This window comes from Ambystoma mexicanum, chromosome 9 (assembly GCF_040938575.1).
Source record: "Ambystoma mexicanum isolate Mex_15411 chromosome 9, UKY_AmexF1_1, whole genome shotgun sequence".
Lineage (NCBI taxonomy): Eukaryota > Metazoa > Chordata > Amphibia > Caudata > Ambystomatidae > Ambystoma > Ambystoma mexicanum.
In genome coordinates, this window is record NC_090931.1 from 1,138,065,539 (window position 1) to 1,138,091,826 (window position 26,288).

General features: G+C 47.6%; 1 protein-coding gene across 4 annotated transcripts in view; it reads left to right on the forward strand.

Moving 5' to 3' along the window:
- ORC4 (origin recognition complex subunit 4) overlaps window positions 1–26,288 on the forward strand; it is a 1,582,358-nt gene that overhangs the window by 1,323,926 nt on the left and 232,144 nt on the right. For all 4 annotated transcript variants that reach the window (XM_069616510.1, XM_069616509.1, XM_069616512.1 and 1 more), the window contains 2 exons: window positions 531–626; window positions 714–781. In XM_069616510.1, coding sequence (XP_069472611.1) covers window positions 531–626; window positions 714–781 — 164 coding nt within the window. The remainder of the gene's footprint in view (window positions 1–530; window positions 627–713; window positions 782–26,288) is intronic.

Below are 26,288 nucleotides of genomic sequence, written 5' to 3' on the forward strand. Positions count from 1 at the left end.
GACTCTTGTTCCCCATGCCCTGGTAATGTTACCAAATGCCATTTTGCGTTCCTGTACAGTTTCATATTTTTTGGCCTAGAAGCCAGGACTGAAGGGTTATTTCACGTCTGGCATAAAGAAACTTGAAATCCTGTCCAATGAGCTGTAATATGCCTAAAACATAGATATACCCCAGACGAATCTGTGATAAAGCTGAATGCGTTTAGTCATTTGCAAAAAATGGCTAGCAAGTTATTTGCATACCACGCAAGCAAACCCTTATCAGACTTCCAGGAACTGCTCTTGACACAGCTGAGCCAGAACTGCTGGTCAGGCTCTTGGAGTAGTGTGGGCCTTGCACCTCATGCCACACCTTGTCTTCGCCACTGGCTAAACAGCATTTCGAATATTTTCACAAACTGCTGCTTTTACCTTTTTCCCAAAGCCGCAATTAGACTTTTCTGTATTTGAATGTAAAGCTTAGTTTAATCTCTGACATGTATTGACAGTAGCATAATGACAATAACCAGCATTTGTTTTACTTCGCCTAGGTCTGTCTGTGCTGGAAATCTGCTTAATCATAGCCATGAAACACCTACACGACATTTATGATGGCGAGCCTTTTAATTTTCAGATGGTGCAGCACGGTAATGTGACAATGTAGGATTATTTACAATTCTTGAAATGCTGTCCAAAATGTTTAATTAATTCTATCATATTTGTTGTGCGTACAGAGTTTCAGAAGTTTATTCAGAGGAAGGCTCATTCGGCATATAACTTTGAGACACCAGTTGTCATGAAGGTAAGCACTTCTTCCTGGGCTGGTACAACTCTAAATTCTTTGCATTGTGTGGGTGTAAACGATGACAATGGGCCTCATTACGACCCAGGCGGTAAGTTACCGCCTGGGCCGTGACTTTACCACCATGGCGTAAACTACGTTTACGCCATGGTGGTTGGCGGACTTACCGCCCCATTCCGACCTTGGCGGGGCGGTAAGTCCCCAATCCCCATTTACCCTTCCCCATTCCCATTTTTGCCCCATAGGGCATAATGGGAGTGGGGAAGGCGTTAATTACGCCACCGTAAATTACGGTGGCGTAATTAACTCCATGGTCCCTTAGCGCCATGGATTTTAACACCTGCTAAAAGCAGGTGTTAAAAGCACCATGGCGCTAGGGGACCTCGTAATTGGCGGTAAGGGGTCGGCGCAGCTAACGCTGGCGTTAACCCCTTACCGCCAGGGTCGTAATGAGGCCCAATGTCTTGTAATAGTGAAGATTAAACCATGTACTCGCTTAATCTGCCCTATTCAGTGAACTGCATGTCACGTACATAGAATCTGCATTTTTATGCAAAATAAGATTTCTTTTTTTTTTACAGCCGCATGGGTCATGCCAACCACTGTTTAATACCCATGATTCAAGTGGTGTACCTTGAAAGTGGGTTTGTGACGAAAGCGTGAAATGTCTAATATGTAGGCCTTCTCCTTGCTGAATTGGGAAATGCAAATAAGAATTGTATACATGTCTTCAGTCTGTCAACTACTGCTTTGTCTTACTTACATCCTCATTGCGTAGACACTAAAGAGAAGTCTACTATTGCTGGTCTACGAAACAGCATTTACCATTAATAGAATTCACCAAACATACCTTAAGTACTGATTATGCAACCCCTGCTCAGTTTCTTAAAGGGTTATTTTCTGATTCCACATTGTGGTTGCACTGCATCCTTAAAGAACCTCTTGAGCAAAGGAGTGTTCTTAACAAATGAAAGACTGGTCTAATATCCCCAGTTTTACAACTTTAGCGTTCCTTTCAAGATTTTGGGGAATATGAGTTCCTTGCATCTATAGTCACGCATTCATCAATTGTATTTTTCTGATCCTACTTGTCCGTTTTTGACGGTGGCACAGTACTGGGAGGACTTCTTTCCAGGTAATAGACCCCATTCTACATACGACTGATAATGACATGTTTATTAAGAAACATTTCAGATGTCCAGCCTTTGGTGTACACAGATTAATAACCAAACAAAAGTGGCAAAGAAATGAACTCACAGAGAGGACAATTCAATGCAAATGAAGGCATAGAGAGTATGCATAGTGGGCAGAAAAAAACGTGAACGTGGCTATGATTGAAAGTAAATGATAATGTGCCAATTCAGCTATGTGTTGGCTGGGTGTTATATGTAGGTAGGTACAAGGAACCGAGATCTGACTGATAGTTTCCCACCATACTAGGTACGTTCCAGTCATATAATGGTTTAGCCACTGCCATTGCAGATCAATCCAAATGGCCAAGTCTATTCTACACCATTTCTTTTTAATCCCGGCTATATATAACCTTTTCAATTGTGGTCTAATCAATAAAAGGGCCACATTGTTGTGCAGTAATTATACCATTTGGGTCCATCTTGTCTGGTGTCACCACATTTGTTATAATGAAGGTTCTTTTGTCATTAAAATGAACTTGCAATTTAGGATTATCAGTCATTGGCATCTACATCTTCCATGCAAAATGTACCCATTGTGATAAAGTCCCCTGCCTTGCTCTGAGGGACAAGCAAGGTAGCAGCTTAGGCGGCCAGTGCCACCCAAAGCCAGTGGATGTTGGGGGAATTATGAGGGAGATCTACTGGTCAGCCTACATTGCTTCCAGTCACATGGCAGCAGACAATAACAGTGCCATGCTTCTGGACAGTCATGGGAGGCTAGTCCCTCCCCATTCCCAAAGCCTGGTAGGAGACCCAGTATTGACAGCTCTGCCCCTGCCCAAAGCCCCTGGGAGACCCTGCCGAGTAACCCTAGTGCTCCACCTAAACAATTAAGAGCTTGAAGATCTCCCGCAGCAGACCCAAATTCATGTTTACTGAAGAAGCTTTCCCTTTAAGAGCAAGGGTTTCTTTGCACTCATTGCCACCTTCTTCTGCACAACAAAAATCTTGTCCCTGATGGTTAGCTAGACCCATGGTGAATGCTGCATAACTAGTCATAGTGTTGTGAGTTTGTGACTTCCCAAAAACTGAGAATTTAGTGCAGGAAGGACAGTCTCAGTGTTGGGAGAACCCCTCTGAGCAGCAACTACCCCACAAAAGGTACGCATGCCACTTATATTTGTGGACACTGATTGGTGTGCAGGCCCACTGTGGGGGGAAGAGGGCTAGGGAATAGAAGCAGAAAGATTGTGGAATTTGAGGATAAACCGTAGAGGGTTCAGGATAAATGATGAATGGATAAACGGTAACTAGGGAAATGTAGCATCTTGCAATAGTGGCTTTGATCTCTGCACCTGTTTCACATACAAACGTTGTGTTTTCATACAGTCTGTTCATTCTTCATGCAAAAGCATGTAATCTCTACAGCTTTAGGGATTTAGAGAATTTGCTTACTGAATCCCTTCTAATATAATGTCTTTGTTACATAACCAAAAATGAACTGGGTCCTCACAAAAAATTGAGTTATTAGCCTGTTTAGTAATGTAGTATGCAGTGGTTGGTTATTTTATGCTTTGTCCTTTGTGGTATATTCACGGTGGCTGGTGGCCGGAGACAATGCTCTCTCTTCACGTTCACTGAGAGCACAAACACTTTCTATCAGGCCACGTGATCAAGCATTCCTCGTTTCCAAGCATACATTTTATCACATACGTCAGAAGCGTTTTGATCAGATCCCCAAACCTGTCTTCCCATTCCTCATACAAGACTCTTAGCCGCCTCAAAGTTATGCTACATTACCAAATATTTAGACTGCGCCCATCACCACCATAGTGGTCGTATGGCACTTGAACGTGGTCTGAGAGGAATTGTATTGTGACTTCGCCAGATCTTAGTCTGTGGATCATAAAGAAAAGGGTTGGGGCGGGATGGAGAAACGAAAGTGGAGTTTGCCAGCAGACTAACAAATACAGAAGGGCAAAGATCCATGGGACCGAGAAGGAGGTAATATGGTTGTAGTTGTTGGGATGTGTGCTTTATTGTGATTGGTTATCTTTAAGAATAAGAGAACATTTCAGGAATGTAAAGCTTGTTTTAAAATAAAGGCTTTAAAGTGATGCCAATATCAAGACCAGACGATGCATGGTGCTAGTTCATGTTGGTGTGTGGTCACGGAATGGACTTGAGATGTGCTCAAGAGGGCTAGTGTGGAGGCTTTTGCCAGATTAGTTTGTAAAGATGGGTCCATATGTCCGGGGAAGCGAACTGGTTGACCAATGTCACCTCTAAGAGTAGGGCGTGCATCGATGAATACTTGGGGAAAACATGAGGTAATGAGAAAGGAAGGGGAGAAGAGGAGAAACGATAACCTGAGTCCAATAGTATTAAGTTCCTAAACTGTGAGCTAGATTTAATTCATCGTAGCTTTTAAAGTAGCTGGTCCACATAGATAAGGACCATTATGTCCAAGTATGTATACGTTTTTCTTTTAAACCACGGAGTAATACAGTCAGTGCTCAATGACCTTCTCAGCTTAAGTCAGCAGAGGGATTTCTGTTGGACGTTAAAAGGCTACTCTGAGATCTTGCTGCTCTCTTAGTTGGTAGGCAGATAGGGATTCAGACAGCCTGGAAGCATGGGTGAAAGTAGTATTTAAAGGCAAAGATGTATGAAAATAAGTATGGAGGTGTGCCCACATTTTACAAATAAGATGCCTAAATGATCTGAGGATGGGCTAAATGAGATGTTCACAGTTGAAGCAATTTCTCTGATGCATACAAATCGGCACATGAACGTCATTACTCCCTTGTGTAAGTGTTTTAGCAAGTTGCAAGTTATTTTTATGTTATTGTGTTTTATACTGCACACTGCTGCCACTTACTTGTTCTCCAGGAGCTCTGGTATATATGAAAAAACAGGTAGGTTCCATTAGAGGGGTAAAGAGGAAAAATGTGGTTAATAGGCAGTGCTCTGCAATTTGGCTCAAACACTGATTATAATTTTTTGGTATGCTATGTACTCTTACGTCCCGTCCCCTTTCCTCTATACTGCATGGGCATCCCTCGCTAGGGATGGGAGACAGAACCTTTTCCAACAGAAAAACCCTTCCCCTTTAAATTTAGAGGCACGCGAGGGTGCGGCCCTGGGAGCATGCACTCCCCTGACTCCGCCCACCGGCGCCACTCCCCAGTCTCCTTTTCGACGTCGACGGGAAGGGACGATTTCACCAGCGCTCCTAGGTTTGGCTTCAACCATGTAATACCACACGCTGTTCCCCGGATACTTTCTTCTGTTTTTTGTCTTTTATCAATCAACTACTCGGCCCTCTGGCGCCATGCTCCTCCCCGACGCATTTCGACTCCAGCGGGCTTCAGCAGGTTTCCAGCCTGCGAGGGGCTCTTCTCTACATTAGATCCTCATGCTCTTTCCCTCTGCTGCCTTGGCCCCGACGATGGATGGGAGGGTTGTACCGCATGCAATGAACTTTCATTGCATGCTCTGAAGAACAGATTAGCTAGGTGGAGGGAGCTCTTCGAGAAGTTGCCATCCGAGGACTTGAAGGATTTTGTCAGACACAAATCAAGGCCCAAGGGAGGGCTGTTCTTTTCCAGCGCACCCTGCAAGGGCGACTCCTTCCCAAGGAAACGTCCGAGCAGGAGGAACCTCTAAGGTTCTCACACCAGCCTGGGTACCGATGCTAGCTCAGCTACCGACCACCAGGCAGAGGGGTCCATAGATCCTTCCGGAGACAGTGCTGATGGACCGCAATGTTCTTTTGCCAGGTGTACACCCAAGGGACTGCACCCTTGTACCAACAACATGGCTGAAGGGGCGCCTGCACGCATCACTACCGGCAACACGGTCGAGGGCTACACGCCTACCAGGCCTTGTCCTGAGGTGCAGGGTATGTCTCATGCTTCACCGTCAAGAGTCCTGGAGGAGGCCTGGCCCAGTGAGCCAAGCACCATGACTTCGGCACGTGGCATGCTGCGCGACAAGATGGCCGCTGTGCCAGACAAGTTGGCCGCTTGTCCGATACTGCCCGGAGGAACGGAGCAGGTGGGAGAACGAGTTACAAGATGGGACTGGTGTCAACCAGGTACGTGGCCTATTGCTTATCCATCAGCATCACAGGGCAGGTTTACCCCACAACAAGCTAGACTGAGTATGCACCGGCCCCAGCAGCCACCCGCTATCTAGTCAATATCACATGCCACCCCACCGGCCTGTGAGGCCAGGTTCTTTGAAAAGTTCCTCACCCTCATGAGATCTCATCAGATTGGGGCAATCCTTAAGGATGTTATCAGAGACCTGCTCCCTCCGGCCCCTCCGCCTTCACCTATAGTCATTCCTCCTATGGCTCCAGCACCACAGGCCCCGGTGCAACCCCTGCTGCCCTCGCCGGCTCCTTCAATTCCGGTTTCTCTGCCACCCACAGTTCGGGTGGTTCAGTACCAGCCTCCGCTGCAGCCTCGGGCTCCGGTCCCCACACCTCAGCCCTCGGCGCCCAGCACTCCTCCACCCGCTCCGGACCAGCTGGACGCCCTGGTGAACACAGACGTGGAGGAAGACCCCAACACACCATCGTCAACCATGGCCTTCCACAAATGACTTGCAGGTCTGGCAGAATACTTGGGCCTTCCTTAACCTGAAGTCGAACAACCGAAGCCAGGGGTGCTTGCCGAGGTCCTCATGCTATGCCCTATGGTTAGAACGGGGATACCGATGCAGAAGGACATTGTCGCTTTGGCCAAGAAAGGGTGGCTCAAACCCCACTCAGTCCAGCCTGTCAATTGACACCTGGATGCCAAATATAAGCAAATGGAGGGGGATTCACTCTTGCCGTCGGCTCACCCTCAACCACACTCTGGTGATTGCTGCAGCGTCACTCTGCTCAAAGCCTCAGTCGTCCTCGGCCACCTCGTTCTCGGTGCTGCTAGGCAAGGAGGAGAAGATCTTCGAGGCATACGGGAACAAGCTATATTCCAATGCTTCTCTGCATCTTCGTCAATCCAACGCTGATGCCATGCTGGCAGCAGTTAACCAGAGGCTTTGGCAGGAAATAGCCTACTTCCTTCCAGAACTTCTGGTGCAGAGCCATTCACGTTTAAAAGCGGTACTGACAGAGGCAGATGCCATGCTGGCAGCCGTTAACCAGAGGCTTTGGCAGGAAATAGCCTACTTCCTTCCAGAACTTCTGGTGCAGAGCCAGTCACGTTTCACAGCGGTACTGACAGAGGCAGAAATGGTGGCGCAAGACATCATGGAGTCTACTATGGTCCACATTGACACCTCTGACCGGGCCATATGCATCGCCACGGACATGAGAAGGACTGCCAGGCTTCAGCTACTAAATTCAACACAGACGTCCAGGAACGCATATTGGACCTTCCATTCGAGGTTGGCAACCTCTTTGACTCCACCACCAATGAGAAGCTAGATAAAAAGAAAAACAGTTCGCAAACTGCAAAGTCTTTATCCTTACGAAGGTCATGCCCAAGGCATACACCCAGTCACATAAACGCTCCGACAAGTGGCGGATGTTTGGAGCGTTCCGCGGCTTCCAAGAACAGAGATCCAGGCAACCTGACTGTTCGCCTAGTCTAAACCTGCGCAATCAACAAAGGGTGGGGGAGTAAGGGCTTTTTTCAGTCCCCCTTCTCTGCAACAGCCTCAATGGGAAAGAAGGCATGACATGTCCCTTTGTGTCCACGTGTCTCCTGTGGGGAGCAGACTTGCCCTTCATGCACAGTTTTGGCATCAGAGGATCGCGGACAACTTGGATCCTCTGGGTAGTATCCACGGGGTACCGCTTACTTATCCCTCCCTCTCCTCCGTCCTCCCCTCCACTCCCACAGTTTTGGACAGCAACTCCGTTGGCGGAAATTTGGTCACTCGTCGAGAGCCAGGCAGTGGAAGAAGTACCGGCCTCCCATTGAGGATTGGGCTTCTACTCCAGGATTTTCACCATTCTGAAAAAGAACCAGGCGGGCCTGAGAGTTGTGTTGGACCTCTCCACCCTCAACCTCTCCCTACCTCTCCAAAAATTCAAGATGGTTACCCCAGCTTTAATAGCAGAGACATTGTGCAAGGGAGACTGGATGTGCTCCCTGGATCTGAAGGACGCGTACTTACACGTCACGATTGGGCAGCCTCATCGTTCTTTTCTACGATTCAGGATCAGGGGCTACCATTTCCAATACAAGGTGCTTCCATTTGGCCTCAACTGAGCCCCCACGCTGATGAATACAGTGGCGGCCCTCCTCAGCGCTCAGGGCGACCACATCTATCCGTACCTCGACGACTGGCTCGTCAGGGCTTCATCTCCGGAAGCCGTGCACTGCACCGCCCACGCTCTTATGAACACACTGCACGATCTGGGCTTTTCGCTCAATCTCAAGAAGTCGCAGCTGCAGCCTACGCAGACTGACCATCTTGGGGCTCATCTGGGACACGTGCTCCGAGAGAGTGTTTCCTTCGGAGGACAAGATCACGGCCATCAAGAGGGCCACTGCGCACTTCCTCAGCAGAGAAGTGACATCGGCCTGGTGGTACGAACACCTACTGGGTCTCATGGCAGCGGTCCTATTGGCCGTCCCCCACACGAGACTCAAGATGAGGATACAGTTGCACTTCGGGGCATCATGGAACCAGGAGCGGGGCTCTCAGGCGAAGATGATCAACATACCTCCTTCTCCTCACCCAGACCTCATATGGTGGTCCAGGGACTGCAACCTGTGGACAGGCAAGCCCTCCGGCAACCTACCCCACAGGTCACCATCACTACGGACTCCTCTCTCAAGGGATGGGGGGGCCACCCTGGACAACCACTGCGTCCATGGCACCTGGACCCAGCAGGAGTACCACATCAATTGGCTGTAACTGAAGGCCATCTGGCTAGCGCTCAGAGCCTTCCTTCTGGTTATCGAGGGCAAGGTCGTCCTCATTCAGACAGACAACTTGACCAGCATGTTCTATGTCAACAAGCAGGGAGGTACCAGGTCCCCTCCACTGTGCAGACTGGCAAGTCAGCATGTGGGAATGGGCCATGGAGAAAATCTACCTCACACCTTCCGGGTGAGTCCAACCTGGAGGCGGACAGGCTCAGCAGACTGGGAGCGGACAATTACGAGTGGCAACTAAACGACCTTGTACTGCAGGAGATCTTCAGCAGATGGGGACACCCCCAGGTGGATCTCTTTGCATCCTCGGACTACAGGAAGTGCCAACCGTTCGCCTCTTGGCAGGGACAGGGCCCCAGCTCCCTGGGCGACGCATTTCAGATTCAGTGGAACGGCATGACAGCATCCGCCTTCCCGTCCATGCTGCTGATACACAGGGTGATCTGCAAGATGAAGCAGTTTCGCCACCTCAGTGTCCTTCTAATAGCTCCATGGTGGCCAGCCAGGGCATGGTTCTTGGAGCTGCTCAGCCTCTCGGCAAGACCGCCCATTTGCCTTCCGACCGGCCCAGCACATCTTCTGGTGCAGCAGGGGGGCAGGGTCATTCCCCCTGTGCCACAGAAACTAGCCCTCACAGCGTGGTTCCTGAACAGGTCACGCTAGGGCACGCCAGCCTGTCCCAGGCTAATCTAGAGACCATATAGGGAGCTACGAGCAAAGCTACCAGGACCCAGTATAAGAGCAAGTGGACCAGGTTCTGCCACTGGGCAGACTCTAAGGATGTCAACCCCCTTGCATGTACATTGGACAACATGCTCTCCTTCGCAGTGCACCTCGCCCACTGGGGCTTGCAGATAGACCTGGCAGCCATTGGGGCCTACAGAAACTCTTCCAACCCGATTGTCAAGAAGCATTTAACAGGACACGCCAGACTCTACCCGCCCATCAAGAGGTGTCGGACTTCAACATAGTTTTGGGTGCCCTAGCGCAAAAACCATTTTAGCCAATGGCGCCCGCGGACATCAGGCTGGTCACCATTAAGGCAGCATTGCTAGTAGGCCTCACCTCGGCTGGCAGAGTAAGTGAAATACAGGCGCGGGTCGCCTCAGAGCCCTACACTACGTTTCACAAGGACAAAGTAGTCCTGCGGACACACCCAGCATTCCTACCTAAGGCGCCTTCCGCATTTCATCTGAACGAAGAAATAGTGCTGCCTATGTTTTTTGCCGAACCTAATTACGAGTCACAGAGTTCTGCACTGCCTCGATGCCAGGTGTGCCCTTACATTCTACTTGGACAGGACCAAGGGATTCCCCAAGTCGGACACTCTGTTACCTTCGGCGGATCAAGACCGGGGTATCAGGCCTCCAAGGCCTCCATAGCCCGTTGGATGGTCTCGGCCATCAAAGAAGCTTACGAGGGACATTATAAGCCACTGCTGGCCAATATGCATGCCCATGCGGTCAGAGCCAAGGCAACGGCCATTGCATTCCAGCGGCATGTCCCTTGGCAAGTCATAAGCAGGGTGGCCACCTGGGCCACCCCTTTCGGCTTTCTGCAAGCATTACTGTTTGGACGCCGGCTCTAGATCAGATGCGGCTTTCGGACAGGCGGTACTTAGAAACCTGTTTTCTTAAGAAGGCTCTCCTCTCCACCCTGGGGCTACACTCCATTGCAATCGCCCATGCAGTATGGAGGAAAGGGGATGGGATATAAGAGTAATTATAAGCTACTCACAGTAGTGACTAACATACTCTTACTCCTTGTTAGGGAGAATTCTCATTTATGGCTAATATCCCTCACATAGTGAGTCCCCCCGCAGCTTTGTTGGACTTCTGGAGTTTATTTTTTCCCACTTGGTAAGAGTGGGAGCTTTTCCCCCACTCTTACCTGTGTTTTGCCATGTGTATTTCTATGTTTTTGTGATTGTGGACTCTGAAGTGTACACCACTTCAGTAGCCCCCTTCTTTTTGTGTGTTACACCTTCAGTGCTGTGGCATAGGGTTGTCTTTGAGACTTCCCCCGACTCCATTTCTGAAGCGGACTACAGTCCCCCAGAAAAGGGTAAAGTTGCCATTAACTTTACTTAGTCAATCTACCACAGACCCAGTACACCCCATCTTCCATGGAGTACTGGAAAGGGTTAATTTGTATCCCTTTTTATCTGCACCTCCTAGAGCATTGATCCGCTCATTTAACATTTAGACTTGGCTGGTGGCAGTGGTATCTACCCTAACTTTTCTACCGCGATTATATTAGATAAACGTGGTATTGTTCTTGGCTATTACATTAGCCTCGAACATAAACCCGCTTGACCAAATCGTCTTTCTCTTGGCTCCAGTTGGGTTTATTCGCCATTTCTTTTTGTTAAAGTCCTTCTTGTGTTTTACTTTGCGCAGCAAACTAGGTTCGCCTTCTTTGTTCACCGTCTTTTGGCAGGCTTCTGCTCAGAAGCCCTCCACCATGCGCCTGGGTGTCTAGGTGGGCTGAATGTGAGGGAGGGGTGTAGTCACCCCCTGCACAGGGTATCCTAGGAAACCCAAGTCACACTTTGCCATGATTGGCTGCGGTGGTTGTCCAGGCTGGACAACCCCCCTGCTGGGTGATTGACAGCCAGGCTGTGTGAATGGGGGTTTTGCGCATAAAAGGCAGGTCTCTTGGGCTAGAGGTTAGAGAGACTCCACTGGAACTACAAGGAACCGAAGAGAAGTGGAGAGAACGACGGCTGCTGCAACTACCCCGTCCCGGTGAAGCCCTGCTGCAGTCCTGAGCTATGTACCCTTCGACGACTAAGAGAAGATCCAGTCCGGAGTCTTCTTCCCTTGAGCCTGGTGGGGATAACCAGCTCATCTTCTTCAGCCAGAGGTCGCCTTCGTGGTCGAAATCGCTAAACGCTGCTGTAGTGGTCCGGATAGCCACCTGAAGAGCCTCTTCTGTTTTTAAGAAGCGCACCTTTTATTCTTTGTTGCTGCTGCCGGCTGCATCCCTGTGTGGTGCAGACCCCCTTCAGATGTCCTCCTTCACGACGATGCTCCAGGAATCGTGGGTCTGCTGGAAAGCATCAGGAACAACTGCCAGGGCACCAGCTGCACCATTGCATGAAGGTACTGTGTTCTGCTTGAGGAAACAGGGTGAACCCCTTTTCTTCATCTTCAAGGCTTGCCCTTGTCTTCCCTTCTTCTTATAACTTTTGCTTCCGAAGATTGACAATATCGAAGTGTTCTTGGCTACGTCGAATCGTGAACTGTTGACTGTGTGATCTTCGGCTACAGGCCCCCGGTGCCACTTGACCCTGGCTATGGCCCTTTTACTTTTGAACTCCTGTCTCTGAGTGTTTCTCGATTCTGTCTGCCTAACCAAAATATTGCCTGTGATTTTTGCCCCCAACTCCCTCTGGGTATCTCAGGTGCTAAGTGTGTTTTTGCCCCGGTAGCATTTCATGTCACAGATACGCGTTTATTTAGTAGACCGAACTGTCAAAAAGTGATCGCAATCGTATTCGCGGTAACATGTTTTGTTCATAACACCGGTCCATTCAAACACAGGATACTTGCCTTGAAGCATACTGTACAAAGTGAATAGGTTAGTTGTAGTATATTTGACGTGTGGTTTTTGTTTATGTTTAATAGAAGTGGTGTGTTTATAACGAATGGTTTAAAAATAAATGTACTTATATTTTTCTACCTGAAACCTCGAGTCACTGTTCGCTTGAGTCACAGTAATTGTGGTCCCTTTGTGTAATCTCTGCTACTGCTCATAAACTCTTGAGATAAGCCTGGCTGCTCCGCCACTGCTACCACTCTGACATAGTAGTACAGGCTTATACCAAAGGTAAAACTTGTATTGCCACCTGTAGTCTTAATTGTGTGTAGTGGTCCCTAAGGGCACTGCACAGGATTCTGCCTAACACTCCTTAGTCCCCTTTACTCCATACGTCCCACCATTCTCCCCCTAATAAAACTGGTGTCATTAGGCAAGGTTAATCCATTGCCGATGCGTCTATGGGGACTGAGGTCTGGCATCGGAGAGCGGGGTCAGGGCAGCGCATACTCCCAGGGCTGCACCCCTGCGCGCCTCTAAATTTAAAAGGGAAGAAGGTTTTTTCTGGTGAAAAAGGTTCTGTCTCCAGTCCCTTGGTAGGGGTGCCCATGCAGTATGGAGGAAAGAGGACTTAGTCACTACAGTGAGTAACTTAATTGTTTTTTTGCTGACTCGAAGGACGAGGCTCAGAGGGTTTTGCACTGTCAGGCTGTCAGACGCGCTTTGAAATTCTACCTGGACAGGACCAAGGGCTTCTGCAAGTCGGACACACTGTCCCCTTCCGGGGGGTTGAGAGGGGCGGGGTCAAAGCCCGGCTATCGGGCATCCAAGGCCTCTATAGCACAGTGGATGGTTTTGGCCATCAAGGAGGCCTATGAAGGGCAGCACAAGCCACTTCCAGTTAACATGCATGCCCACACTGTCAGAGCCAAGGCCACAGTCATTGCATTCCAACGGCGGGTCCCGTGGCAGGTCATCAGCAGGGTGGCCACCTGGGCCACCCCTTCGGTTTTCTGTAAGGATTACTGTTTGGACGCCGGCTCTAAGTCAGACGCTACTTTCGGACAGAGGAATCTGTTTTCTTAAGGAGGGTCTCCTCTCCACCCTAGTGCTACATTCAGTTCTAATCGCCCATGCAGTATGGAGGAAAGGGGACGGGACATAAGAGTAATTAATAATTACTCACCGTAGTGACTAACGCACTCTTAGTCCATAGTCCCCTTTTCTCCTTATGTCCCACCATACTGGCCCCCCTAATAATACTGGTGTTATTAGGCAATGTTAAATATTGTCGATGCGTCAATGGGGACTGGAGAGTGGCGCTGGTGGGCGGAGTCAGGGGAGCGCATGCTCCCAGTGCCACGCCCCCGCTCTCCTCTAAATTTATAGGGGGAAAACGTTTTTTTTTCTGGTGAAAAAGGTTCAGTCTCCCGCCCCTAGCGAGGGACGCCCATGCAGTATGGAGGAAAGGGGACTATGGACTAAGAGTAAGTTAGTCACTACGGTGCTAGGTGATTGTATTCATATGGATGTGTCTTCGTACATTATATTTGGACTGCTTTCCTCTTGGTAGAGGTGGCATAACAGGTGTATTTGTAGGGTGCACGTTCACCCCCTGTTAGGCAGAAACCTGTGCAGTCTCCTCTGGGACCACTGCAAAAGATTTAGGACTACAGGTGTTTGGCAGTAAACCCACTTGGTAGCAGTCTGCACCACACAGATTCACTTGGTATCTGTGGCTGAGCAGTCAGACTTCCCTCAAGGAGAGTTAGGCAGTATACAGAGTATTCACAATAGGTCAAGAAAACACAATAGAACAAGTAAACACTGACCAGGGCTTGGTGTAAAAGAGATATAATTATTTATTTAAAACCACATCTAGAAAAACACACAGGCACTAATAGTGAGCAATTCAAAAACACGGTCACTAAAAGATATACACTCCCTTAAAAGAATATTAGACAAGTCTTAAGTAAAGCCCCACTTATTTTCAGACAGCGGTGAGCGCTTAACATAGATGGCACTCTAATAATTCGTTTTAAAAAGGGAGAGAAAAGCAGAGAATCAATTGAAACAGATCCCAACACTTTTTCACGAACACAACAAGAGAGGAAGGCAAAGTAACACAGTGAATTCAGAGTCACTAGGTCGGATCCGCTTTAAGAGGATCAAAACGAAATGTGTCCAAGGTCACACGGTGCAGTGCACAAAAGTCTTGTAACGGTTAAAAAGGAGTTGGACCAAAGAAAGGGACCAGTTAGAGGGTCAAGGCGGCCAGCCCAATCCAGAAGGTTAAGGTGTTATTATTACCTTGTAGCAATCTTTAGAAAGGGAGGCCTGGCAGACACAGTACCTTAAAGTGGTGAGAATACTCCAGAGGGGGCAGTTGTTCCTGGCAGCGGATGCAAGTCGGTGCTTCGTCCGGGGGAAGAGAGGATCTCGTCGGGGAGGAAGACAGGAGTCTGTTGCACTGCCAGGGAAGAAACCAGCCGCGGAGTTTCTCAGGAACAAGGAGCAGTCCGTTGGTTCGCGGTCCAGTGGTAAGTGGCTATCCGGCTGCCGGGGTGCTTGGCACGGGCATTTCGACCACAGACCGGTCTGGGGTGCGAAGAGAAGAAGGTAAACTGGTTGTGCCCACCAGTCAGGGGAAGAAGCCTCTCCAGCCGGGAGATCTTCTCTGTCGTCAGGAAGTGATGAGTCGTTCCGCAGGGCTCCACCGGTGGTGTCGTCGTGGTAGATCGGATCAGCTTCTCCCTCGTCGGATTCTCAGGTCCTGTGGCGACTTCTGAAGTTCCAGTCCCCAAAGCCCTGCTTTTATGCAGCATACCGCCATTCACTCATCCTAGCTGTCAATCAAACATGCTAAGTGGTGAGCCGGCCGGCTCACCACTTGGGCCAATCACACAACAGTGCGACTTGAGTTACCAAGGTAACTCAGTCCAGGGTGCCTAAACCCCCCTCCCACGCCCCCTGTGATACCCGGACAGAGTGGCAGCACTTTTGGAGGCTTCTGTGGAGAAGCCCGCCAAAAAGTGGAACAAAGGGCTTGACTTGGGTTGGAGTCACAGAAGCGAACACAAACGCCATTTTAGAATAGAGTCCTGGCAAAAAATACCAACCAGAGAATTAATATTAATTAAATAAAGCGGCGGTATATACAAGGCTATGAGAATTAAATAATTAAAGTTGGTAGCCTCGAACAATGGGAAAATCCCATAGGGAAATATTTGCGGTCGAATATAAAAAGTAGTATCCACTGCCACCAGCCAAAACTCGATCAGGGGGGACGGAGACGTGCCCCCTCGACTAACAGACCCCGGGCAATCGAATTGCCCCGACCAGTAGGTCATAATATGATTGTTTGTACTGGTTTCTGTTAAGAATTTGGGACAAGTAAAGCCAATGGTGACTTTACATGCCCTGGGAGACAGTAGTCAGTCCCAGGGTATGGATTCTACGGTGGGGTGTCACTATGACACCCCTGTGTTACTGCACGGAGGGTGCTGGGTAACGCACATAGTAAAAACACATGAGACCCTATGGAGTAAAGGACCCCATAACCCATAAAACACATTAACAGTCCAAGGACCACCATAAATCATGTCCAAGAGTGGGAGAAAAAGAGTCTCACTCTTGGCAGGAGAAAAAAAACAAACTCCAGAAATCCAGCAAAGCTGCAGGGGGACTCACTAGGTTAGGAAATTCACCCTAAAGAGACAATTCTCCCGAACACCCCCTAAACGGGTTTCTTGGCGTTATTGACAGATAACAGATGTTTATGGTTACCCTATTTACTGGTACTCCAAGGGCTGAGTAGATCTGGCGGGATTCGAACCTGTGACCATGAGGTCAAACACAGGCCCCTGTAGTGGATGCATTAGTCTTCTGAGCCACAGGCCATTGTGACATAAAAGGGTATATGTGGTGTTAATATACTGGAATTCCAAGGCGGTTTTGTATGTATGGAAATCAAACAGTGCTCACTCTTTGAGGGCTTCAAAGTGTGTTCCGGTAATCCTGGTTGAAATGCAGGCTTAAAATAACTGCCGTGTCTCTACCATAGGTCAATTCCCAAATAATATATCTGTGGTTCTCAAGCTAACTCTGAAGGCGGCCTAATACAAAAGTAGGAAGTGTGAGAGATTAATGCTGTTGGTAACAAAAATCAAGGGAGTGCAATAGACAGAGTTGATAAAGTAAATGTTATATAAGGCCCTAGGTGGAAAGTAGCCAATGTTTGTGTTCTGTGTAGCTCTTGAAGCCACAGCAAGGTCACCTCAAATCATGAAAGAGTAGGGTGGGAATCTTGTTGGCTACAACCCAGCAATGTAAGAACCAGTATGCCCCAAGATCAGCACTGAAGGGCCCTCAATCCTGAGCAGCCACAAATGGACTGTCCTATAGCAGGAATATGAGGGTGACCCTAAGGACACTTCCAGTTTAAGATGTGTGATGAATTGAAGGAATTCTTTCCTTCTACCCAAGGATGAGTTCCCCCCCCCCACCGACTCCCCCGTGAGGCTAAGGGAGGTGAGCCCACTTCTCAACACCCTCCCTCGGTGTTGAGGTAAGTGGGAACTCGCAGGGAGGGACTCCACTCTTGGGACAAGGACTCCCGTTCCCGTGAGGAACTCCCTGATGCCCTCAAAGTGATGGCCTACATGGATTTGTCTAACGTAACAGAACATTATCAGTTCCAGAAGCAAACTTCTGCTATCCACAACAGAAAACTAAGACCATCCCTTTAAATCAGTCCCTCCAATGGACTGTGCCGAGGATGCTTAAAGGGAGGATATGATAGTAGACAGAGGAGAGCGACAGCGAGAGAGGTCATGAAGCCGGAAAGCAAAGGAAACCAGGGAAAGCCCCCTGTGCGTAGCAGAAGGAGGCAGAGCTCTCTCAGAACGCAGAGCCCACTTAAGCCAGTCGAGCTCCCACGCAGAGCCAAAGACACTGGGATACCAACGTATGAGAACAGAAGAAATAACAAAGCAATTAAAGATCGAGTTCAGTGGTGGCGTGACCACACGCCAACAGTGATGGGCATGCCGCCTACAGAACAACGTTGATATCACTGACTGGAGAGAACCACTCCCGACTCAAATACAAACCAGTTTGACTCCGAAGACGCAAACAAAATGCACGTGAACCAGACTGTGCAACTATTGAACTGTGCAGCCAAGATGAATCAGAAAGAGAGTCCAAGACCTTACTGGTACCAGTGATGTTACCCCTGGGAACAGACAGTAATACAGGAAAATAGGATCATTGGGGAGTTAAGGGGAACTCATAACTCAAACAAAACTTGTCCCAGTGGTAATGAGAAAAGTATTGGAATCAAGCCGAGGAATGAGAACCATGTTCATGAAAGGCAGAGCTATATTAAGCACACAAAGTGGGAGAGGAGTGGAGCTGGAAACTCGTTATCTTGATAGAAGGGAAAAGTCAACCCAGGTGTCAAAGATGAGAAGGAGAATATAATAAAGACATTTGGGAAAAACACACCCAGTAGAGCAGGTGGTCAAGAAATATATATGAAACCGCACTCTGGGAAGAGAGACTGGAACCTAACAAGAAATAGATAAGGAACTTATGTACGAAAGTAAGATTGTTGGCATTAAAGGGGAAGAGGGAAGCTGTTGGTCCCCTACAAGAGTTAAAGAACTTAATCCAGAAGATAACAAGAGACTATTTGCGTATGGTATATTGAGTGGAATGAAAGAACATAGAAAACTCTGTGACAAAACAAAGCAACCAGGAGAAAGGGAGCCCTTCTGTCTTTAGTTACATTAGTGGAAAGGTAGATAGGTTAGATTTGGACAGTGGACATACTTGTTTTTGGACATTCACCCTGACTGACAAGCACCTTAGTAAATTAGGTAGGGAGTTAGTACTTCTTTTACTTTAGAATAGAAATTGTGCATTAAATGTCTGTGTCTCTGTGTCCTTCTTTTGATCCTCCACTGGTAGCTTTCAGTTGACCGGTTCCATGCTGAGGATATAATCCTGAAGCTGATGCCCGAGTAGTCATTTTGTCATGGCTGCAAACATTTGAGGAATACTGAGTTGTTGTGGAGACGGGGCCCTTTTTAAGGGTTGCTTGGCTCCTCTGGGACTAATCTGCATATAAACCGTGCCTTTCCAATACCATTACCAGAGGTTTTGGGGCCATGTTAGGTTAACAAGAGTCAATACAGAGTCCCAAGGCAGTCTTCAGGCACAGAATGTGCTTGAAAACCTCTCATCAATTTGCTTAAAAAATGTAGCCAAGGGCAAGAGAAATGGTGATATGGGGAGTTTATACATTAATCATTTAAAAGCAACACGTGGGACTGCATTAAAACCTGTCACTACACAAATGAGTTCCAATGGACACATTCCTCCCAAGGATTCTTCATCTTTGAAATGTGTAGTTGATGCAGAGAGGCGAGAGCGAGAGAGTGGGAGTGTGAGAGTGAGAGGGAGACTCAATTTAGAGCATTCAGGACAGATTTGAAGAGCAAGATGAAGAAGCGCTTTCAGGTTTACGAATAACATCAGATATTCAAGGGCAATCATGGCCTGAGAAACATTTAGACACCCAGTGTTTACTCGATTTTGCTGCTATAGAAAGACCTTCAAGAAGCAAGTGGGTTGGATACATCCCTGCTTCTTAAATAGGCCTTGAACCTATAACGACTCAAGCCCAAATTCTTGGCCCTTTCAGAACGGTGATAACCAGGTCAGTGGACAGCCTAAATTTCATATTGTCATCTGAAGAGATAGTTACTCACGGGATCACAGACATCTTGAAACCTAAAGAGCTAAAGATCCCAGTTGTACTTTTTTGCTGGGCTTTGTTAGAGTTCTAAAAAACCTTTGTGGAAAACAAGCTTCCTCACCCATTGTGGATAAAAGTATTGTCCAAATACATAAGAGGTCCTGGGGATCCACACTTTCTAACTTTGCATCTATTCGCTAATAGCCTGGTTATCCAACAGCAGGCTCAAAGTCTACAGCATTGCCATCAGCACCACCAGAAAGGGAACCCAAAATCTTTAGGCAAGGAAGGTTTTTGCAGCAGGTAGCTTAGGCCTAACGATGCCGAATACCACCTGTACACTGATGAGATACTCCCATTCTATTTTGCCACAGAATCTGCTTTGGCATTCCTTGCTCCACAGATTTTGTATTTATTTGAAGACAAGGGATGCCCATTTTGAACTGCAATTACTTCTGTGAGGGTGTAGAAGGAGGGGACTGGCAAGGAGGGGGTCATTTTATGGGCTACAAACATTTATTTAAATAAATAAACCTATCTCTCTCTACTTCTAAGGTGCTTACCTAGAAAAACATTGGTGAGCTGTCAGAATGGCCATCAAAATTAAATGTTCTCCATCAGTAACCAAATAATTTAACCCTGAGACTATAAACATCAATCTTTAACTAAAGTGAAGTTTGTGTTTCCTTCACCAGGAGAATGACTCCCTTCTCCTGGTTTCTTGCTCCTGTCTTATAGTACAAATAGCTCCTTCAATGTTCCATCACAAAGGACCAGGGGAATGACTCCTTTCTCCTGGTTCTTCTATAAATGTTATCCACAGCGGTCTTTAAGCACTCTTGCATAAAGCTTGTCTCTTTAACCCCTTCCATGAAGTAGAAAAACTCAGACTTATCTGGATTCCATTTACCACTCTGCTGAGGGAGAAGGCTCCTGTTCCACTGTAGTTGGGCAGCACTATTGGAAAGACCACTGCAGTGAGGGAGATTACTCCTGACACATTCTGCTTGCTCAGTGGGGATTGGGTTGACCAGTGCGACAAGGGAGATGACTCCTGATACAGTCTGTGTGAGCAGTGGTAGTTGGTTGACCACTGCAACGAGGAAGATGAATCCTGGTGCACTCTGGCTTCTTGGTTTGGCTTCCCAGGCCCCTCCCAGTCTTCCTGCCATTCCAGTTACCTTGTTCTCTGTTGGGACACTGCTCCGGTTCTTCAGGGGGTCGCGAGTTCCTTCCTCTGATTTCTGAAACCTGCGCTGCTCCGCTGCAGGCTCCACTAGTGGTCTCGCCACTGTTTCCATACCTCACAGTCCACCTTTCTGCGTTGTACCCCCACCTAGATTGCTTCTTCCTTCTGGAGCTCCGGCTCCTGGGATGTTGTAGCAGCGTCCCGTTCTTTGTAGCCCCCGCTTGGATGAACCACCTCTCTGCATCTCTGGTCTTCCCGGTTTGAATCTCCCAGGCAAGACATGGGTGCTGCTGGCTTCCGCAATGAGAGGCTTTGAGTCCATTCTTGCTTTCTACTTTATATTGTTGACTCAGCCATCGCGTAACATCAACACCATCTTGGAAATTCTTTTTGCCACTCTGTATGCCTCCAGTGAGCCACCTCGTTGCAGTACTTGCCTGGTCTTGCATATGGCTTCTCATGTTTTTCTTCGTCCCAGTATGATCTACATTTGTCACAGTCATGGCTTTAAAATAACAAATGGTTCCACTCTCGATGGTGGGAGAAAAGGGTGACCAGGAGTGTTGTGGGTTATACGATGGAGTTATGTGGAGGCTTTTCCTCATGTGGAAGTCCTTGTCCCTTGGAGCGGAGTCCCTCCCTATGAGGTCTTCTGCATATTACCGCCCCTAGGGGGACTATTGGGTAGCGGCCTCACTTCCCTAGACTCATGGGAAAGGGCTACCCTCTGGGGAGAAGTGACGAGACCTGGTGAATCGTCACACTTCCCATAGCACATTTACAGATGGGGGGTGGAGGGAGTATTGCCATGAAGGGTGCCTGGACAATAGCATAATGATTAGAACAATTATTGAGCCAGTAAATGATAGTTTAAAAATATTAGGACATATACCAGGGACTAAACAAATAGAAACAAAATGTTTATAAGAAAACAGCTGACTTACAAATGTAAAATTAACATAAGAGGGCAAGTGCTTCAAAGTAAAGAGTACTAATTGAATTTAACAAAATTGCATTATTATGCATCTCTGGAGGCAGTGGTGGTGTCGGCTAGGAAGGGAGAGGGCAGGGGGAGCTCCCTCTTTAGCAAGTAAGTGATGTTTACGTAGAACTTTGAACAGATCCACAGTTTGGCTTGTTTTAATTGTTATAGGCAGTAGCCTGCAGTGGAGCAGGTAGAAAGAGTGGAAGCGAGAGGTGGCAAAGGCAGGGTATGGGACAGTGAGGTTACATGCAGAGGAGGAACGGAGGGAATGAGATGAGTAAACTGAAATACAATCAGACAGGCACTGAGTAGCAAGACCATTGATGGCTTTGTAGAAAAGGAGAATGAACTTGAAAAGAAAGTGGTTGTGCATGGAGAGCCAACTACCATGTTGTCGGTGAGTAAGTGAAGGAGTATCTTGGTCAAATGTAGAGTGTGGGTAGCAAAGTTGAGTACTTTGTCTAGAGGACGGAAGGAGTCGTGAGCAAGAAGGTTTTTGTAGGATGGTAAGTGAGAAAAAAACCCACAATTTCCTAATGTCGAGGAGGTTAATACGAGCAGCAGACAAAGTAGTAGTGATGAATTGTTTTAGTCATAGGTCACTAGCTAAGAGGATCCCAACATTTCGAGCATTCGGTGACGGAGCGAGAAGGTCAGGTTGGAATCAGATGGGATAGGAGAGGGGAGTGCAGGGATGACATTGGAAGCTGGGAGAAAGGTGGCTTCCCTTTTTTGAAGAGTCCAGCATGAGGCAGCGGAGAGCTATGCAGTGACAAATTGCAGTGAGACACTTCGTAATCGATTCCAAGATGGCTGGGCTGAAGGAGGGAAATCAAAACAATATTTGAGTGTCATCAGCAAAAAGGTGTGATGGTGAAAGCCAAAGGATGAGAACTCTTCCTTGGCAAAGGGCCAATAGCAGAGGTCCAAGGACTGTTGCTTGCGGGACACAGACAGGGAGAGGGGTGTGATCAGAGATTTGCAAGTTCCAAGAGATTTTAAAGGATCGGCCTTCCAGGTAGGACGTGATCCAGGCAAGAACAGATTTGCGAAACCCGACGGTCCTGGAGAGTGAGGAGGAGAGAGGAGTGGTCTACGTTGCCAAAGTGGCAGAAAGCTCCAAAATGATGAGTATAGAAGAGAGTTTGGAATGGTGGGCATACAAGAGAACTTGCATGAGTGCAGTCTCGGTAGAGTCTTTCCTATGGAAGCTAGATCTCCAAGGCTATTCTCCTCAAGGTTCTTAGCGATCCGGTTGTAGACCACCTGCTCAAGGACTTTTAAATAATGGGGAAGGAGAGAAACTGGACAATAGTTTTCTGGCACATTTGGCTCACCAGAGGGTTTCTTCAACAGGGGTAAAACAGTTGCAGATTTGAAGGAGGCAAGGATGAGTCCAGCAGGGAGAGAGCGGTGAAAGAGCTCACAGAGGTAATGGTACGTGATTGAGACAAAGTCTTTGACCATTTGGGGAGCAAAAGGGTTGATTGGAGCGCAAGATGAATTGGCACTGCTAAGGGTCGGTGATAATTCAATAGGAGAGGTAGGGGAGAAGTAGTCGAGCGTAGAAGAGGTAGGGTGAGAGGTGGTGGACAGAAGGAGCGTTGGGATGGGAGAGAGGAGGGCTGCGAGAGTGCAAGGATTTTCGAGGAAACTTTTAGAGATTTTAGATATGTAGAACTCATTCCATTAGTTGGTTCAGGATGGCAAGGACACTGCCAGGAATATCCTGGTGGTGGGATTAGACACTACTGACTGCATCAGAATGTCTGTGAACACAGCAATCGCTGTGAGGAAACATTTGTGGATGTGAACAGGCAACTGTATACAAGACGTAGAACCAACATTGTTAAGTATACCATTTGATGGTTCAGATCTTTTTGGTTCAAGAAAGACTGCTGAAATTCAAGAAATCTAAGCAGGTAGCTCATTACTTGGGCTTTCTATGTCAACCCCCACAACTGCTTTTGGAAGACGGACGTTTAGGCCATATTTTTTCCAGTCAAGAGAGCAGGGACAACACAGAGGCAAGAACCACTTCAGAAAAGGGAGGGGTTTCTTTAGATCCTCCAAAGGCAGAGGAACTCGAAAGACAAAAGCATTTAGCCTCTGACCCACCCGGGCCTCAGGCTCCAAAACCTCTTAAGATTGCCCCCATTACCACATCACAAATCTCCTTTCAGGGACAGGATTAGTCTGTTCACGGAGGCATGGCATTTAATTACTTTAGACGGATGAGTCTTAAGATTGGTAGACCGGGGACATTGCCTGCCTTTCTTGAAAAGGCTGACCCAGACCCCCCACACATTACAATTGCCCTTCTGGTATGGCTCTTGCTGTAAATAACTTACTTGACTTCTGCTAAATGGAGCAATGGATCAGACAGGTGATCCCGTTACTTCCGAATTCCAAAGAAGGATGAATGACTTGTTTTGGGACAAATCCTGCAGACTTTGGATCATCAGGACTGGCTGGTGACCATGGACTTGCAATATGCTTATTTCCACGTCCCTATCCACTCAAAAAATCGGAAGTACCTTTTGTTTTGTAATGGGAAGTTCTACTTGGCCATTTTCTCTGCTCTCTTTTGGCCTCACTTCGGCCAAAAAGTATTCATAAAGGCTGCGGTGGTGATTGTGGCTCATCTACACAGAAAGTGCTTATTTTCCCTTGCCTCAGCGATTGGTGCTACGGGCCAGATGAGAAGAGGGTGCCTTCACAGCGCAGGTTTCTCCATCAACCTAAAGAAGTCCTCTCTGAACTCCTCAAAAAGCTTACACTATATAGGGGTGGTTCTGGTGCAAGCCATGGCTTTTCCCCCTCCAGAGAGTGTGTCAAGCATTCAGACCAAAGTAGCACTCTTTTAACCAAAAGGGGAATTCCATCAGGGTTCTTTTCAGGATGCTAGTACTCATGGCACCTTCATCTGCATAGTTCTGAAAGTATGACTGCGGATGCCGTCCCTGCACTGGTCCCTGAAAAAACAGTCGTTTAGTTCAACGGAAACATGAGGGATGTTAACCAGGTCTCTATCACAGGTCTACCAATACCTTCTTTGGTGGGCATCCATGGCATAACTCCTTCAGGGGCCCACATTCCAGCAGTCATGCACTCTTATACCCATGTCACAGATGCATCCTTGAAGGGACGGGGAGCTTATCTGCAGGATCCTTCCATAAGCAGTTTATGGGAAGGCCCGGAAAAGTCCTTCCACATCACCTTACTGGAACTCACGGCAATGCATCTGGCATTGCAATCCCTCCTTCGAATGGATTGTGTCCTCCAACGTATTCCACATCGTTGACCCGTAATGTGCACAGCTGTGCACATTACATGTCAAAGATGTGGAATACGTTGGATGAACATCCAGTTGAAAGAACGTTACCAGTTGGTAAGTAACTTGTTCTTCTATTCATGCAGTTTTCGGCTCTCCATATCCTAACTGAAAACACCACTGTCATGTACATCCGCACGACAGGCAGTGTGGGGTCACTCAAGCTGTAGAGGGAGGTCCTGCTCCTGTGGGTTTTGGCAATTCAGAACAAGGTGTCAGTGACAGCATCTTACCTTGCTGGCAGCCTGAAAACCCAGCTAGCGCTCACAACGAGAGACGCCACACGCCGTCACCTAGGGAGACGGTTTCCTCCTTCAGTCAGCGTTCGTAACGAGAGACGCCGCGCTGAATCTATACACCATTTTCATTCAACCCAAATTTGGCCACACTCGGATGGAACTATCTTGCCAATCATGCATTGACGAGTGGGTGCCATTCACTGTGTTTTTCCAAATCTAATTCCTATTTTGACCAGATCATTCACCGCTGGAGGTTTTCAATTACTTCATACCTGGGCCAGTCTTATGCCAGCATGCCATCCAAACCAAGATGGATGCCACATCTTACTCTAACACTGAATAAGTTTTAGATAGAAACCCCGGGACTCGAACAATTTATATTTCACGTCCTGAAGAAGGCCAGCATAACAAAGCTGCATTTTACAGCCCCCATTATTGGCCGAAACACCCTGTGTCGACGATCACTTTATATGTTCATCCAGGCAATGTTTAGTTGATTGCTATATGTTCATTTGATTTGCTCTTCTGTCATTTGTTGTATCTGCTTTACTTATTTCTGTCACAAATTTTAGCAGATTTTGTTAGTTATCCACTCGAATCCAGTTCATTAACCTGGATTATACTTACCTGTATTGTGTGTTTTTATTGCTCTCTGGGTTCTCTATCCCAATACTGTGTTATCACATATTTTGGCATGCTAATTAAAATGTATTAAGCCAAGACATGAACAGGTTTTGACTTTCACTAGATTTCTAAGAAAAAAAGAAAAATTGGTTATGTTTTGGTATGACCTCTCACCCTGAAAATTTGTTCTGTTGATTTAAGCCTGAAAACCCAGACAGATGTGTTAAGTTCACTCTCTGTGCTGTCTGACAGGTGGGGGCTGAACAGGGAAATTGGAGATCTTCTACAAATGGGGAAGACCCAAAGTCGACCTGTTCACGACAGGCTCAAACAGGAATACCATGATACCCTGGGAATTCGACCTGGTGTCAGCGTTGACTTCTCCCACACCTCCATTTCTGCTTATTCTTTTGGTGCTCCGAAAGTTGAAGTGGAGTGGGACAACTATGATCTTGATCACACAGAACTGGGCATGGAGGACCTCGTACCCAGTCTTGCTGGACATGCTGCTATGTCCCCCCTGAAAGATGCATTGGAGGGGAAGATCTACGGACCCAATCATGTGGCAGGGTACTTCACCATAACACCAGCAGTCTTACCATTCTAGCCTGGCTGTTGGGAGGTTGAGGTACAGAGATTGGGATCTTTCAGAGGAGCTTCTTGATGTGATGCGAGATGCCCATCAACCAATGTTCGTCACTGGTGAACACTTGAGAATGGGACAGGAAGCACCATTATCTTGTTTCAATGGAATAGTATTGGATTTTTTGTTGCCCCATGACAAGTCTGGTTTAAATATAC